General features: G+C 39.5%; 1 protein-coding gene across 1 annotated transcript in view; it reads left to right on the forward strand.

Annotated features, from left to right (window-relative positions):
- Window positions 1-10232, forward strand: part of LOC119408494 (collagen alpha-1(XXIII) chain) — a 250608-nt gene extending 240376 nt beyond the window's left edge. Inside the window, exons 20-32 of the mRNA XM_037675320.1 lie at window positions 252-332; window positions 413-466; window positions 1606-1671; window positions 1753-1779; window positions 2539-2598; window positions 2685-2756; window positions 2844-2870; window positions 2957-3010; window positions 3138-3224; window positions 7367-7462; window positions 9116-9154; window positions 9283-9291; window positions 9816-10232. Of these exons, the coding sequence (XP_037531248.1) occupies window positions 252-332; window positions 413-466; window positions 1606-1671; window positions 1753-1779; window positions 2539-2598; window positions 2685-2756; window positions 2844-2870; window positions 2957-3010; window positions 3138-3224; window positions 7367-7462; window positions 9116-9154; window positions 9283-9291; window positions 9816-9866 (723 nt within the window). The 3' untranslated portion in view covers window positions 9867-10232. The remainder of the gene's footprint in view (window positions 1-251; window positions 333-412; window positions 467-1605; window positions 1672-1752; window positions 1780-2538; window positions 2599-2684; window positions 2757-2843; window positions 2871-2956; window positions 3011-3137; window positions 3225-7366; window positions 7463-9115; window positions 9155-9282; window positions 9292-9815) is intronic.
- Window positions 10233-18461: the final 8229 nt, after the last annotated feature.

Consider the following 18461-nt stretch of genomic DNA (forward strand, 5'->3'; position numbering starts at 1 on the left):
CTTTTTGCAACTTTCACACTGTGTCCCGTCTAGGACACAGTGTGAAAGTTGATTTTTTCTACACCTACTCTCCCCCTCGTGTTTCTTTTTCCTTATCTGAAAAAAAGGGCCGTGCCTCTCGAGGCTGGCAGCCTCAGTCACCTCCGTCTCCCCCATGTCTGTTTGTTTATGTTTCTCTCGGACAGACTGTACTGAAATGTAATTTTGTTGTGCTTCGGTGCAAAGACAATAAAGCTGATTCTGATTCTCAGGGGCCCAAAGGGGACACAGGTGATCCAGGACATCCAGGTGAAAGAGGAGAGAAGGGAGAGTTGGGTCTGTCGGGGCCTGCTGTGAGTACTGACAGCACACATGTTGCTCAGAAGTTCCTAAATGTCACCAGTGAAAGTAACTCTTGGTCGTTTCGGGTCAGGGTGTGGACGGACAGAAAGGAGAAAAAGGCGACTGCAGGCTGGACGACAACCTGGTTAGTGAGAAACAAGAACACACTGAAGCTCGTTACTCATCTGAGGCAAACTAAAATACATTGTGCTGCATTTATTTTATTAATGTAGCCATTTTTAAATCAACAAACACTTGCAAACACCTTAAAGGTATCAAACATGTTAAAGAGATTACAAAATTACATTAAATTTTCAGCTTAGAAGCCAAATTTGCAACAACTAGCCACGAGTTGGAAAAACAAATAGAAGGCAAAAGTTTCATGAGAAACACAACAGTTCCAATAAACAAAAAGGAAAGGAGGGGGAAAAGAGAAACATAACAAAAAGAGACGTTTGACAAAAGCGACCAAACTTTCGTCAGACATTTCCCAAACATGTCAAAACAGAAAAAAAAAAACACGATTCAAGATTAAAACACGGAAAGCATATCAGAAACCGGGCATGTCGAAAATACAACAATTTAACTAAAACACAAAAGCAGCCTTTATCTCTTATTTTTCAACTTTTGTTTTCCCAATTCAAAATGGCCACCACGACTAATCAATGTTAGCCAACACATAGCTGCCTTTAACTCAGTCAGTTTTACAGATACTGAGCTAAAATGTAGGATGGTAGTAGCTGAGACTCATCCACAAAACATATTCTGAGCACTAACAGATTATGCAAAATTCTTCTTTATAACTGGCATTAACGCTTGGAGTCAATTATTTCTGTCTGTTAGCAAAATGTCTCATGAACCACTGGCCATATGTTAATGAAACTCTCAGGGTTGAATGCTTGGATGTGCATCTACAACTGATAAAACGTTGGGGTCAGCTCACTTCAAGATGGCCACTACAGCTGAGCAAACTTAACTCAAAAAGTGGTTAAAACTGTTATTATTTACAGATGTTGAGTTTAAATTTGCTGAATATAATTCTCAGGACACCCTAAAAGGCTTCTCAATATTTTTGTTTAAAACCTTGACATGCAAGGTGGCGGGCGATATGCATTTCTCTAATGCACATCGCTTCTTTTCCTGTATTTTGTCCAGGAATATGTTTTATTTAAAACTCACCGTTACATAAAATGTAATAAAACAATTATAGTTAATCACTTTTTATTATAGTTTAATTTTTGTCCCTTTTTTTTTTCCTGTTTGATTTTTTTTAATCACTATCAGATTCAGATGATTTCTCAGCCGGGCCCACCTGGCCCTCCAGGAGTACCCGGGTCCCCAGGATCTACGGTGAGTTTTATATCAGGACTCCAGTTCTGGCGTTTGAGCCTTGAACCTGCAGCTGTCACTGACGCCCACGCTGTGTTTCAGGGGCTGCACGGGATGCCTGGTCCTAAGGTAATATGATTTTTCTGCTTTATGAAGAAGGTAATGTGATGACTCTAAAAAAGTTAAATCTGGTCCTCTGGACATTCAAAAAACCAAAACAAAGCAAAACAACAACAACAAAAAATGTAGAAACGTTTCGTCTTTCATCCGAAAGACTTCCTCAGTCTGAGGTGCTGTATTCAGCTCAGTCTTATAAATAGCACCTTCTCAGAGTGGATCAACCAGTTTGTTGCTGACAACCAAAACCAGCTGCCCAGCAGCAAACTGGTTGATCCACTCTGAGAAGGTGCTATTTATAAGACTGAGCTGAATACAGCACCTCAGACTGAGGAAGTCTTTCGGATGAATGACAAAACGTTTCTACATTTTTGTTGTTGTTGTTGTTTTGCTTTGTTTTGGTTTTTTGAATGTCCAGAGGACCAGATTTAACTTTTTTTAGATTTTTCTACCTGGATTATTGCGCATGCATCAGGATATGTAATGTGATGACATGTGCTTATAGAGTTTATTTTGTTTTTATGCTATTAAATCAAACAAAAACTAATTTGTAAATTATGCTTTTCCTTTCAAAAGCAAAATGTTTGAGTCTTAAAACAAAAACTGTTATGTTTCCATTTAAATGTAACCATTATTTTATTATCAGCAACTATTATTTCATTGCACTTTGTCAATTTTTGTACTTAAATTTGTGTTTTGTTGCTTTAAAAAATTATTTTGGTTTGGTTGAATGATATAAAAACTAAATAAATTGTAATTGTTACCTTGCAGGGTGAGCCAGGAGTTGGGATGAAGGGAGAGAAGGGGGATGCTGGTGCTGCTGGACCCAAAGTAAGCCACATCTGGGCTGTGGTTAGTGTTTTATTTATGCTGCGTGTTGTGTTTAAAGCAGTGCTGATGGTTCACTTCATCTGCAGGGACTAGACGGCCATCAGGGTCCTTCTGGGTCCCCTGGGTTGGTGGGACTTCCAGGTGCAAAGGGAGAAAAAGTAAGTGTCATTTATTTTATTTATTTTACCAAACAACATATTTAATCTAAAAAAATATGAGGTGTAATTTTACATATGTGCTTACAGGGCAGACCAGGGGAGCCCGGGTTAGATGTGAGTTACTCAATGATATTTTCAGTTTGGCTGAAGTTGAACCTGTTCCCTGCACTGATCCACTCTGTAATCTGTTTCTACTGCAGGGTTTCCCCGGTCTGATGGGAGAAAAGGGAGACCGAGGGGAAAAAGGAGAAAAGGTTGGTTCATAAACCAGAGACATTTGGTGATTCTGGCCTCAGTTTTTACGGTCGTTTCCAGACTGTTTCTGCCGTCAAGTTCGTTGTGCACTGTGTCAAACTCTGTGTGTGTGTCTTTGTATTGCAGGGGGACAGGGGATCAGTAGGGAAGAGAGGTCTGAAAGGCCCCAAAGGAGAACAGGGTCCTCCAGGACTGGACCAACCATGTCCTGTGGTACGTCACCTCCATACACACACATGCACACATATACTGGTTTTAATTACCTCGTGGGAACCACTGAGATACTGTGTCCTTATGGGGTCCAACATTTCTGAAAGGTTTAAACAAATTATTTTAATTGTTAAATTCATCAAACACACACACACATTTAGTGACACAGCAGGTTTTAACTACATTATTCCTGCCTCTTTATCTTTAAATTTGTCGTTTCCTTTGAGCAGTGGTGGGCATGGTTCCATTAAACCGCTAACAGCAGAACTAACTTTCTGTTTAGCATATTAGCATTTTTACTAACTTTGAATACCTTTAGCAGAATAAGCTTCCACTAAATACACTGCTCAAAAAATAAAGGGAACACCTCAACAAAACAAGGTAACTCCAAATCAGTCACACCTTTGTGGATGGAATCAGTGTCACCAGTTGTGTAGTAACACTTATTGTGAATCAATTTCACCTGCTGCTGTGTGTAAATGAACATATATCTGTGAGATATTATCCATAAATTAAACGGATTCTTTCATTTTTCTGGACTGAGTTCTATCGTGCATTGAATGATTAAATGTGATGTGAGACGTTAATTTTCTTTGACCCATCAAATGAATGCGGTCATTTATTAACAGAATCAAAGTTTAACATCAAACATTTACATTAGTTTGGCAATTTGATTACAATAACAGCTTAATTAATTAGCTTTACAATCAGAGACCATACGGCCATGGTATCTCTGCAGCTTTACAACAGACATTTCTGAGAATATCTGGACTAATTACTGGCAAGATAGAAGAGTTTTAAAGATGGAAATGAAGGGAGTTTAAATGGAGAGAAAATGTGTGTGAGAAATGTGTGTTGAAGAAGAACGACAGCACTCTCCATTCGAACCCAGCTTTCCTCGGTACACTTGCAGTTGAAGATCGACTCTTTACCTTGGCAGAGGATAATTCCGACTTCGGTGTAGAGTTGCCTTTCAACGCTTTTCCAGCGTCTCCGTAGGATGGTTGGAAAACGTCCGGAGTAGTGACGGTGCTTCGTTCACACCACGCTCACCTCTCGGTTGGACTCGCATGAGCTGTGAGCCCGTCAGAGTTCCACTCAGATGTGGAAGATTCCATAATTCCCACGAGACTCTGAAGAACTTCGGATCATGTCTGGAACCTCCTGTTCTCTCCAGCAACTTTTCTGTTCGGTTCTGCTCTCCGAACTGAACTGCTCTCCCACCGCACTGGTTGGAACTAGGAAGTGTCGACATTTAAAGAGTTCTGTTTCCGGTTCATTTGGGAAGTCCTGATTGGCTGAAAGAGCTAATCAGGGGTGTGTTTTTTGTGATGTAAGAGGTTATTAAAAGTCAAGGAAAAAGATTAAGTTGTTTAAGAACAAACAGAAAATGTTTTGAAGAAACCGAGACTTTGTGGAGTCAGTTCTACTTCTATCTGTCTGAAAAAGTTAAACATGACATTTCTTTCCAGTAAACATGTAGTTGACCGAAACTTGACTTTTGACCGACTTACACTTGCTCATTTCAGACAGAAGATCAAGAAAATGAATAATTACTCTGTAACAGACATTAACTAGATTTCTACTTTGAATGAGGATTGAAAATCATTTATACTGTTTCACAGTTGATTTAAAATGAGTAGTTCACTTCAACATTTAAAATGGTTTGAACTAAACACACTTTGATTATCAAGACATTTGTTAAATAGTAATGATAATAAAAAAGAGAGTGTTCTTTCAATTGATCAGTGCAGGACACACAGAAAGTCTCTGGATGGACTTGATTTTGTGTTTCTGGACTCAAATCAATGAAATACAGTTCTTGTCCCAGGAAGGCCCTCAAGGTCAGGATTTGACCTGAGGCTTAGTTCACTACATGTGCAAATGGAACACACAACAGGTGGAATGAGAGGCAATTAGCAAGACAACCCCTATAAAAGAGTGATTCTGCAGGTGGTAACCACAGGTCATTTCTCTGTTCTCGTCCTTTCTGGTTGAACTTTTAGTCACTTTTTCATTTCATCAGTGCTGTCAGGCATAGAGGCATCATGAGGCGTTATTTTTACAGACCACTGAAGTTGCTCAAGTAGTGCAGCTAATCCAAGATGGAACATCAATGCAAGCAGTGGCAAGAATATTTGCTGTGTCTCTCAGCACAGTGTCCAGAGCATGGAATATGCACCAGGAGATAGGCCAATACACCAGGAGACATGGAGGGGGCCGTAGGAGTGCTACAACCCAGCAGCAGGACCGCTAACTCATCCATTGTGCAAGGAGGAACAGGTCCAATGCCAGGGTCCTCCAAAATGACCTACAGCAGACCACTAATATGCATGTTTCCACTCAAACTGTCAGAAACAGACTCCGTGAGGGTGGTATGAGGGCTCGACATCCACATATAGGGCCTGTGCTTACAGTCCAACATCGTGCAGGACGATTGGCGTTTGCTAGGGAACACCAAAACTGGCAGATTTGCCATTGGCACGCTGTGCTCTTCATGCAGGTTCACACTGAGCACATGTGACAGACGTGACAGAATCTGGAGACACCGTGAAGAACATCCTGCAACATCCTCCACCATGACCGGTTTGTTGGTGGGTCAGTCGTGGTGTGGGGAGGCATTTCTTTGGCTGGCCGCACAGCCGTCCATGTGCTAGCCAGAGGTGCCCTGACTGCCATAAGGTCCTCAGACCCATTGTGAGACCATATGCTGGTGCAGTGGGCCCTGAGTTCCTTCTTATGCATGACAATGCTAGGCCTCATGTGGCTTAAGTGTGTCAGCAGTTCCTGCTTAATGAGGGCATTGATGTTATGGACTGCCCATTCCCCAGACCTGAATCCAACTGAGTACATCTGGGACATCATGTTTCAGTCAATCCACTAAGGCCACATTGCACCACAGACTGTTCAGCAGCAAACTGATGCTCTAATCCAGGTCTGGGAAGAGATCCCTCAGGAGAACATCTGCCGTCTCATGAGGAGCATGCCCAGGCGTTGTTAGAAGGTTATACAGGCACATGGAGGCCACACACACTACTGAGCCTCATTTAGACTTGTCTTGAGGGATATTCACTGATGTTGAATCAGCCTGTCATGTTATTTTCCACTTTCATATCAAGTATGAATCCAAATCCAGATCTTCATGGTGTAATAATTTTGATTTACATTGATAATTTTTGTGTTATGTTCTTCTCAATCAATTCCACTGTGCTAATAATAAAGTTTGTCAATGAGAATATTTAATTAATTGAGGTCTAGGATGTGTTATTTTACTGTTCCATTTTATTTTGTGAGCAGTGTATAAATCTGATTGTTTTTATGGTGATTTACACAGAGCAATGCTATTGTGTTTTATGCTACGCAGAACTAAGCAAAGTTAAGCGCCACATGGCGTTGTCTCCACCCTTGCTGTACTTTTACCCTTCTTATCTACAGAAAACAGTCTCTGACTCATGGTGTCAGTTTACAGACAATAATAGAGCCTTAAACACGAATGTGAAAATAAACCAGAACAGGAAAATAACATGAAAAACCCATTTTCACATTCAGAAACACTGAACACATAATTCCTACCCAGCATGCTTTGCAATGCTCACACTCTCTCTAGGACATGACTCTCTCACACATTTCACACATCTTTACTTTAATACAGACAAATTTATTACTGAGATAATATAGATGATTTTGCACAGCAACTTTGTAGTTAGTTTATAAAAGTAGTTAACCAAAAAGAGGATCGCCAAAGTGAGTTAACTCATTACAGGAAATGACACGAGGGAGACGTCCGACACACACTGAATGCATCACTCTGCTTCAGCACAGCAGAGTTCTGCTCCACCTCTTTGGTTCCTATGGACCAGATTAATTCCTGAAAGAACTCCTCTGAATGAAACATGGAGGCTTTACCTGTGATTTATGAACCGTTTTGAGTTGTGTTCACTTAAAACATTGTCACATTACAGACAGTCTTACAGTGTCAGTGACAGCAGTGTATGATCAAAGTTAGCACTTTAGCGTTAGCTTCCAATATTTAAAAAAATCAGATTAATGAATTAGCAGTTAGCAAAACTAACTTTTTGGTTAGCTGTGCCCACCACTGCCTTTGAGTTTCCTCCTCTGTGCTGTCAATGTTTACTTCCTGACAGGGCTGTGATGAGACTAAAGGTCTCTCTGTGAAGACAGCACCTTCTCCTGAAACTCCTCCTCTTCCTCCTTCGGGCCCTGAGGCCCCCTGTCCTGTGGTACAGTATCTTTCCTTCCTTTCTTGCTTGCTTTTCATCACTTGCGATGCATCTGTTCAAACATTTTACTTCCTTTTGTGTTTTCTTTTCTTCTGTCGAACTACGTATTCTCTCACAGTTAACACTTGTTTACTGTAATGAAGAGATAAAAAACAATAAATGTTTTAGAATTCAGTGGTTGTGTATTTAAGGTCCAAAATTAACTCTTATTACAGTCAATTTGTCAAAGTGATTAAATATACCACATTTAAAATATGTTGCAATACTTTGACAGTCAAAAAGAATGGAATTGTAAAAACCCTCCATCCATCTGTGCATATGGTGAGCATGATCACTTACAATAATTCTTAGTCGGGTCATGAACTTTGTTGCATGTTCACTTACCAACTTCAATTGGTTTGTGGCTACATCTTCATCTACATTGTTGACAAGTCACAATACAACATGTATGTATGTGTGTATGTATGTGTGTATGTATGTATGTATATATATATATATATATATATATATATATATACTTTTGAGTTTAATAACTTGAAAAAGAAAGCTACATACAAACTTCCATTTTGTTGTGTAGCTGCAAATAGGTATAAGAAAAGTCCCTATCGAGCACTGGGTTTGCCGCATCAAAATCCAGCCCAAAAAGTATTCATCTCAAAAACTACCAACACTATTCACTATTCAAATCCCTCAGTAATGGGATTATTATTATATGGGATTATTATCAAAGCTACTGGATTTGATTTCGGTAAGAGCAATAAGGAAATGTGAAAATAATTTAGCTGTTTTGTCTTATAAACACTTCTTGCATTCAGTCAAGTTAACAGTGTAGCACATGCCCAAACATAAACTCAGTCAGAGAACGTGGTGTAAAAATCCATCCATTATCTTTACCCACTTCTTCCATTCTGGGTCGCGAGGGTCACTGGTGCTTATATTCAGCAGTCACTGTGTGAGAGGCGGAGGACACCCTGGACAGGTTGCAAGTCCATCACAGAGACACATAGAGACAAAAGAGGCAAACAACCAAGTTAGCAATTCGCCTAACGTATGTTTTTGTTCTGTGGTAGAAAAACAGAGTGCAGAGAAAACCCTCACCTGCACGGATGGAACATGTAAACTCCACCTGGAAAGGTCTCTGGCCAGGATTTGACAGTCAACCTTCTCGCTGAGAGGCAACAGCAACCTTTGTTCCACCGTGCCACCCCAATATAAAATGAGAGATCTAATCAATGTTACCAGAAATTTGACATTTATCATATTTATACTGTAGTTTTATGGTCTGGTTAGGGTTAGGTATGCAACATAGTTAACCAAAAATACATTCAACAGTTTTGAATCCAACCAGCCAGACTGTTTTGCTTGCTCGTCTCCTTCCTGTGAATATTTTAGCCAATCGCAGCACCTCATCTTACCCCCACCGCCTGTTGAAGGATGTGCATCCTCCCTCAGCACATATGATCGTTTGGATCAAAACATGACCATTTTAAGCAGCAGTACGATATGTCATCATTTCCTATCTGGCAACCCTGGATCTAGTGTTTTGATGGGGACACCGGAGGCACTTTATGGCGACAATGGCCTGCCATTTTCTTGCTGACGAGACATAATTTAAACATGCATCAACTTTCCTTTTCTGTTTTCCATTTGCAGGGACACGATGGCCTACCAATACCAGGCTGCTGGCATAAGGTGAGTGTTTTCATTTTTCTACTAATCCCACTCTAAGTACATTGCTTTTAGATAGGGTGCAGTTTTAGGCAACAGGTAACTCAAATTATCATACTAAAATGACAAATATTGACTCTGATTTAACACAGGGGCATTTTGTAAGTAAATCACGGTGTGTGTGTGTGAGTTTCTAATGAAAAAGCACGCTTTTTAAAATCATAATACCCAAACACTAACCATTCCTCACTCTTCTTCCTTTGCAGTGATGACTAACCAGCAGCATGGAGTCTGTACATAATGATTTGGTATATTATACAGCTGAATACCACACCAACAACCTGTTTTTTTCCTCCCTTTATTTTTACAAAGCCGTATTATATAATATATTGAAGTTTTAAGAACATTTTTAGCTCACAATTTGGTTGTGAACGTAGCCGTGAAGTGGCGATGTGGACTTTTAGTTTGAAGAACAGCCCAGATGGCGGTGCTGGAGTTAGAAGAGTGCCTCACTAACAGAACTTAACAGAATGGGGTGCAGGGCGTGTGGTGGTGTGTGCACTCAGTCGATCTCTCCAATGGATGGATGGACTATTTTTTATATATATGATGAGATGGAGGAGTGTGTTGTCAGTGCTCTCTTGTCCTCTCTGTGTTTTCTTAAAAAAATTAAAATTAAAAAAAGGAGGAAATGACGAGGCAGAAGCTCAAACGCAAGCGTCTCTCTCAGCCCTGAGAAGAGGGAGAAAGTGGAGAAAGGACTGGAAGATTTGAGCTGACCCTGAAGCAGAGCTTGCTACCCAATGCCTCTGTGTCACACTGGGATCTACCATTGAGGGACTTCTCCAAGACGATGGTGGGGGGCACGGTTTGGTGACTGAACACTCTGTTTCCAAATTTCACCTCCGAGGAAAAGACAAACCTGTTGCTGATGACGTCGAGCTACAGATGGAAGTTATTCGGGAGTCACTGGCACATAAAGGCAGATTCTTTGGATGTGTTACGATGATATTTTGTATGAGTTTGGTGTAAAATATTAATGCATGATCAGCATTATTTAGCATCCTGGCAGCTCGGGAGACTTTTGGCCCAGACGAGAACTGACACAGCAGAACAAATCTTTTGTTTTTGAATTTGAACACCCTTCAGACGGGTCGTTTTCTTCAACTCGTGTGCTGTATTCTTTTTAATCTCCTCTGTTTCACTCCAGTTTCCAGTTTGCATTCCTGTATATTGCCTCCAGAAAACGAGTAATGAAAGTTAAAGGCCAGCTCTGAAGGAACCATAAGCAGTATTACTGATTGTTGCCATGACAAGAAATAGCTCCTGTTCAACACATGTCGACTGATCTTTGTGTTTCTCAAGAAAAGGAAGGTGCGTTTGATCACTGCTTCCAGAATCTTTATTTTTTGGACGACAGTAGAAGTTTTCGCCTTCTGACTTAAATGTGTGTTTATTTTTTTATATCTTTTAGCAGTGAACTAACATGACATTTGAATTAGATATGTGTTGGGTTGTTGTTGTTTTTGTTTTTTTTCGTTTAGCGACGCACCTGAGAAAAGCTTTCTAATCTCACCAACAAAAAGCAAAAGTATCTTTGCAATTACCTATGTGGAAATTGTTTTGTGTACTTTCTGCAACAGATCTCTGTCAGATGGCATTATTTCTTGGTGCTTAAGCTTTTTTATTTCAAAGGAAACTTTTTAAAAACATAGTTGTTGATAAAGACACAGTTCTGGTCGTTATCGACGGACAAACTATTAGATATTTTTTTATAGCAGGATTCACAAGAACATGATGGAGACATATACATCCATGGGAAATTAAGCTGATTTAAGGCTTCGTTGAGATGAGCAGCACTTTCTCTTTTTCAGCATATTTCTCTGATTTACCCACACCTATGTGCATTAATGTTCTTGTTGCTTATTGCATTCAAATATTTATTTGCAACATTTATTTTGAACATCTTGCAAAACAGTTTCCCTATCAGCGGCACAACAGTTATGATTTTGTATTTTTACTTATTTCTGTGTTTAAAATAAGTGCTTCAGATATCAAACAAGCATTTATTATGTTAGTTTCATAAACCTGAGAGAAACATCTGTTGGGATTTATCATAAAATGTGTTTTGGAAAACATGTTAGAAGCATACATTTGACTTTAAACAAGTTCTTGTTGTTTTTCAGTGTTAGCGGGTCTGTTACAAACCTTGTTTATTTCTTTTGACAGACTCTATTCATGCCTTTTTTATTTTTATTTTTTGTTTGTTTGTTGAAGTTTGCTCATGGCACAGTGTCTGATTAGAGTTTTATATTTTATCTAATCTTAGACAACACCGTGCTAGCTTGACTTGGAAAGAATGTTTTGTTTTTGTTCTCGGTTGTGTATTTGGTTGTAAAAAAATGTAAGCTATTTTTGTAATTACTTGTTCAAATATATTTGTATAACACAAAACTCTGGTCAGTAGACATGTAGACAGAAATAAACGCTCAAGTTTTATGGTTTATTGCCTTTTTATTATAATTACGTGAATCAGCTGGGGTTTTTTGTTATTCTCATATGCAGTCAGTCTTAAGATATGTGTAAAAACAGATATCAACAAACTAAAGAGTTGTGTTTTTTATCAAACTAGAGAAAAAAGTAAAATGTCTGCCAATTAAGTAACAATTATACAGTATATTATTTGTTTAGCTGATAATTATATGTTGTTCTTTTAATCTAAAAAAGACAGTTTTTACTCATTTACGCTAAACACCATAATCCACAGTTATGAAACTATTATTTTTATTATTTGTTTTCACAAGAAACAAACAGATTTTAATATTAAATGGTTAGTTGTTTTTTTTCCTTTAACAATACATGACGTGTAATAACAGTTTTGATTGGTCTGAAGCGGTGGACCAGAACAAAGAATAATTTAAAGTTTATCATCAACATCAAATGTTACAGCTAATAGTATTTTTAATGCAAAATTTTAGTTGTCTTTCTTTAATGAAAAGTTTTAAAGAAGGTTTGGACATATTTCTGTAATTTCTTAGTATAAATTATAGAATAAAACCTTTTTTATACATATGGCAATTTTTAGCCTCAGTTTAGTTTATGGTAAATTAGGTCACATTTTAAGCATAAATGGGCCACACTTGCATAAAAAATGCTTACAGGAATAGGTTCAAGATGTAACTGTGTGAAATGTTAACATGTTTTCTTTTTCAACTATAAATACAAATTAATTGGCAAAGGAGCAGTAATCATTTAAATGGAGGGAAGAAAACAAACAGTGTAAAGAATTAAGATGAGTAAAAACCAAAGAGATGACAAATATGTGCTGAACAAAATTATAAACGCAAGACTTTTGTTTTTGCTCCCATTTTCCTATATACACAAAAGGCGTTTTACTCTTAAATATTGTTCATAAATTTGTGTAAATCTGTGTTTTTGAGCACTTCCCCTTTGCCGAGATAATCCATCCACCTCACATGTATGGCATATCAAGATGCTGATTAGATAACATGATTGTTGTATAGATGTGCCTTAGGCTGACCACAATAAAAGGCCACTCTAAAATATGCAGTTTCATCACAACACAATGCCACAAATGTTGCAAGTTTTGAGGGAGTGTGTAGTTGGCATGCTGACTGCAGGAATGGCCACCAGAACTGTTGAATGTTCACTTCTCTACCATAAGTCATCTCCAAAGGCTTTTCACAGGATTTGGCATTACATCCAACTGGGCTCACAATCACAGACCACGTGTAACCACACCAGCCCAGGTCCTCCACATCTAGCATCTTAACTTCTATGATTGTCTGAAACCAGCCACCCAGACAGCTGCTGCAAAGATCAGTTTGCATAACCAAAGAATTTCTGCAGAAACTGTCTCAGGGTTAAAAGATTGTAAGCTCCAGTCATACAGGTAGATAACAACAAAAAAGGTTAAATCGTGTCATCTGGACCAGTTTAAGTGAGAAATGTTTCATCTCCCATCCAGAGGACTTCCTCAGTCTACGGCCTGCCAACCAGATCTGTCCCATAGGTAGCCTTCACTGCTGTTTCAAGCCAACCTCCTGTTGGAATCTCAAAATTAGACTTTTAGCATGTGCAAAATGCACCCATCCAAAACAATCAACCATCATGTACAACAATTAAATGTTTTAGGCCAGATGGCCAACTTGCTACTCACAAAAACAGTCTGGGGAGAACCAGTCTCTGGGAAGCTCATCTGTACGCCTGTCATCCTCATCAGGGTCTCATCCTGACTTCAGTTCATCGTCGTAACTGACTTGAGTTGGCAAATGATCACATTCAGTGGTGTATGGCACATTCGAAAGGTGTTCTCTTCACAGATGAATCCCGTTTTTCACTCTACAGGGCAGATGGTAGGCTGTGTGTATGTAGGTGAACGGTTTGTTGATGTCAACATTTTGAATCAAGTGGCCCATGGTGGTAGTGGGGTTATGGTATGGGCATGCATATGTCATGGATAACAAACACAGGTGCATTTTATTGATGGCATTTTGAATGCAGAGATACCTTGTTGAGATCCTGAGGCACATTGTTGTACTATTCATCCACAACCATCATCTCATGTTGCGGTATGATAATGCACGGCCTCATGTTGCAAGAATCTGTACACAATTCCTGGAAGCTGAAAACATCCCAGTTCTTGCATGGTCAGCATAGTTAACGAACATGTTTGGGATGCTCTGGGTCAGCGTACACAACAGCATGTTCCAATTCCTGACAATATCCAGTAACTTTGCACAGCCATTGAAGAAGAGTGGACCACCAATCCACAGGCCACAATAAACAACCTGATCAACTTTATGAGAAGAAGATGTGTGAGGGAAATGGTTGTCATACCAGACACTGACTGGTTTTCTTTTCAGTGTATTTTAGGTTGTAATATACTGTACACTGTTCATATTTCTGTAGAGATTCTAGGATTTTCTGGATTCACATCACCTTTTTGCAGCTCTTAAGTAGCAGAGAGGAGTTTTCATCTCCTCAGCTGTTGCTCATCTCCCTAATGAGCCACTGTGCTCTATTTAAGGGCTGCCGGAGTATGATGCCAAGACATTGTGTACTTATGGTTTTCAGTGATATACTCTGGCTCTCACTCAAGGTGGACACTCCTGCCCTCCCTCCCCTGTTCTCCTTTTTCTTGCTTTGCTCTCTGTGTGTTTGAAGCTCCTGGTACACATCTCCCAAACGAAAATTAAGATTATGAATTTGGTGAGCTGGACTTTCAACGCAATCGACAAATATTTTCAACAAAACAACAGGGTCCTGGAGAACCCTCTTGTCTGGATGAGACCCACACTGTGGGATACGTCAGAGATCTGTGGGGAATTTGACAACTGGTGTGGCTCTCAGTCCTGTCTCAGGAGGACGCTGAAGATGTTTATATATTTGGATTTATGATAACGGGTTCTGCTCATTTGGCATCGGCGGTGCTCTGTTTTATTGACTTTTGAAGAAGACATCGGCAGCAGTTTTGCCCATGACAAAGCTTCCGAGTCAGTATGCAGGTTTGGTTCGTGCTATGAGTTCTCAAAATCAGCTGATTTTTTAGCTAAACCGTAAGATGGAGATTTGTGAGAATCACAGGCCACCTGTGGCTTCTGGGACTCGCCAGCATGTTGGGATCGACCTTGAAGGAGGCTCACAACACGGATCAGTGGAGTGGATACCAATAAATTTGGCCATTTTGAACCGGAAAGTTCCAGCAGGAGTCAAGGCTGATGAGGAAAAACTGTATGCCTGAAGAAAATCAACAATTGTGGCTTATCTGAACCTGACTCCACCGTTTGGCCTTGGATACGAGCCGACTATCAAATTTCTTCTGGGACAGGGACAAAACTTTGTCTATTGCAAACCGCCAGCTGAAACATCATCAGAACTGTGACCTATCTGAAAAATGCTCGTGGACAAATCTCAACACCTTGATGTCAAATGCATATGTAATGTGTTTATAAATTTGCTTGCTGGTAGAGTTTTTTTATGTCTCAAATCTTGTCCTGGTGTACAAGATGTGAAGAGATCTTTTTTGTAGCTTTCTATCCTCATGGTTCTTCCCTGTTTCTATCTAAAAGTATTCTGATAAAGAAGAGGGGCCGTGCTTTTCAGCAGCTGGCCAGCAGCAACGTGCACTCCACCCATCTTTCGGACTACTGTACTAACACAATTTCACTGTATTCCAGTACAATGATAATAAAGCTTATTCTGATTCTGATCAGCCAGAGTTCCTAGTGCAATTTAAGATATTGTGAAATAATCCTGTTTTCCTTGTGCTCCTCTCAGATGATAATCTGTTTTCTGTGCTCTTCAAATTTGAAACTTACCTCCGTCCTCCAACCTGTGTTTACCTTGAACCGTCACCCTAAAACCAGTCCTCTTCATACGGACATACAATTGGAAAGGTCTCTTACTTACCGTTTCATCCTGGTTCAACCTGCCACACTCCTACACTAACTTATGAATCTCACCTACCATACTCACCTTCCTGGAACATTGAATCTTACCCTCCTTTCCAAGCCTTAACACCTTCAACCAGAATACTTACAGTAACCATTTCCTCCCAAGGATTACTGAGCATGGACTTTGTTGTTCATTTCCTCCCAAGTTCGGTCCTTGTGAATATTATTAATCCATCCATCCATTCATCCATCCAATACATTTAACCACTTCTTCCATGGGTTGCAGGGGACACATGTGCCCATGCATGTCCAGCTATCAGTGTGCAAGAGGTGGAGTACACCCTGGACAGGACGCAAGTCCGTCACAGGGCCACATAGAGACAAACGAGACGAAAAGCCATTCACTCTCACCTAAAGACTATTTACCAATCAGCCTAACATGCATGTTTTTGGTCTGTGGGAGGAAAGCAAAATACTTGGAGAAAACCCATACATGCACGGACAGAACATGCAAACTCCACCCATAAATCCACCTTGGACCGGGATTTGAACTGTGGCAACTGTTCACATACAGTAGAGGTAGCAGCTCTACCACCTGATCCACCATGCTGTCTAAATATAAATATTATTACTAAATTCAACAAAGGTTGAGTCAGGTCCTCTGTACGGATTCTTCTTTGTTGAAACATTTTGTCTTTTATCCAAAAGTCTTCAGGCTGAAAAGCTGCAACAAGCTCAGTCTAACAAGCAGCACCTTCTCATAGTGGATCAACCTGTTTGCTGGTGACAGCCACAACTTGTCACACATGCAAAAGGAGGACCATCAGTGCCCTGACGGCTGCTTGCTATTCACAGAGGGCTGAGCAATACTTTCAATAACAGCATTGTAAGAGGGGGACAGTTGAACACAGTGGCGTCCGCCCCTGTTTAATGCTGGACGTGTTCTCTTCACAAAGATGGCTTCCTTCACTCCTCTATCAAAGTCAAGCCAATGTTCCTCTCTATCAAGGATGTGCACATCTTCATCCCTGAAAGAGTGACCGCTGGCCTGGAGATGAGAGTAAACCATGGGGCCATGGCTTGATGTTGCTCTTCTGTGCTGGGCCATCCTTTTGTCCAGTGGCTGTTTAGTTTCCCTGATGTAGAACTGATCAGAGCCCTCCTGGCACTCAACAGCATACAAAATATTAATTTATAAGGGTGTTCACTTCTGGAATAAGCACTGAACAATAAGCATTAAACACTTCTGGTTAAGCATGCCTTTTCTGTGTAATCTACCACCTGCTGAAATGAGGTCTGATCTTGGTGTGCTGTTGGGTTTGTCGGATGCTCTTCTTTGGCCTCTAAAGCCTCAATGATAAACAACAAAGTCCATGCTCAATAATCCAGAATCCAACATTTTTCATTCAGGTCATCTCGACAGTTTCTTTTTTTTTTTTGTGCTGAAAAGTTTCGCCTTCGGTCCGGAAGGCTTCATCAGTCAAGGAAACACACACCAAAACTGATTCTTCCCCCAACAGCTTACTCCAAAGTGGAACAAAACTCATTCCACTGATGCCTGCAAACTTTTACAATTAACACAATATTCTAAGACCATTTTGTTATCATCCTTCCTAATATTTTTTTTTAAAACACATTATTGTTGGGTTTGATAAGGTTGGGTAAAACTCCAGATTCACTCCCATGAAAACTTACTGTTTCACTTTAACAGATAGTTTAATGTGAAATGAAGAATTACAACAGCTCTGAAAAATGATGATTGAGATTTAATTTAATCACACAGAATGTTTCTGCAAGAAAAAAGCAAATCTAAAACACTGAACTGATGTCCGTGCATTTTATCATTCAATTACTTTAAAAGTCTTCAGATTTGTCTGTGGTAATTTGTGTCTAATTAATTTACAAATTCTAAAGTAATTTATTAATAGTTGGATACTGTGGTGCTGCGGTAGCTCGGTGCTGTGGCTTTGTAGTCTTGAAGCTGCAGGTTCGAGCCCAGGCTGTGTTTGGAAGAGCATTAGGAGTAAAACAGTTACCAAATCTTTCATGTGAGTTTGCTCGCTGTGGAGACCCCTGCAGAAGTGCACAACTGGAAGGAAAACAACAAGTTGGACCAAAGAGCTGTACAATATTTAAAGCACAAAAAAAAATACAAAAAAAATTAATTTCAGTCAAACAAACCAGACAGAATTAAAAAAGACAATAAAACAATGTAAAAAGAGAAGAAATAAAGATGAGAAAAGTTTTAGCATAAAACACAGAAATTGCATGTCAGGTTCTCCTACTGTCAAAAACTAAAAAGGTGAGTTTTCAGCAGATTTTTAAAATAGTCCAAGATCTGAGCATATATTATTTGAATTGATTAATTATTTCAGAAAGAGGGGAACCAGCCACTGCAAAGTCACTGGAGATGTTTAATATGAATAGTAAGCTTTCTGTCAATCAACAGTGTCCACCTAATATATTTATCAAATGTATGCCAATTAAAAACACACAAACAGTGCAAACAATTGCATTGCAAGAGAAAATGACAAGACTTGTCATCTAATCAGATGAATTTTGATTTTATATGGAAGCAAAAAACACACTAAATCAGACAAGGTAATTTAATCAGTCTGAAGATGGAGGACTGCAAGCTATTGATTTTGACAGCCTGAATGGCACCTTAAAAATAAATTGGCTTCGGTCATTTTTAACAAATTAAAATGCTCTATGGTTTCATATATCAAGCAAAATATTTTCAAATCTGGGTGGAGTTAACTTCCTTCTTAAATGTGACTTGGGCATTAAAAAACTGTCTGTAAGAAACACTGCCTGCTTTCTTTCTTTCACCAGCAAGTTTTATTATACTAGAGATTGATCTACAAACATAACTATAGCCCACACAATACTCCCTTGTGGAACTGCCATTACAT

Source organism: Nematolebias whitei, chromosome 4, assembly GCF_014905685.2.
Source record: "Nematolebias whitei isolate Nwh7 chromosome 4, NemWhi1, whole genome shotgun sequence".
NCBI classification, from domain to species: domain Eukaryota; kingdom Metazoa; phylum Chordata; class Actinopteri; order Cyprinodontiformes; family Rivulidae; genus Nematolebias; species Nematolebias whitei.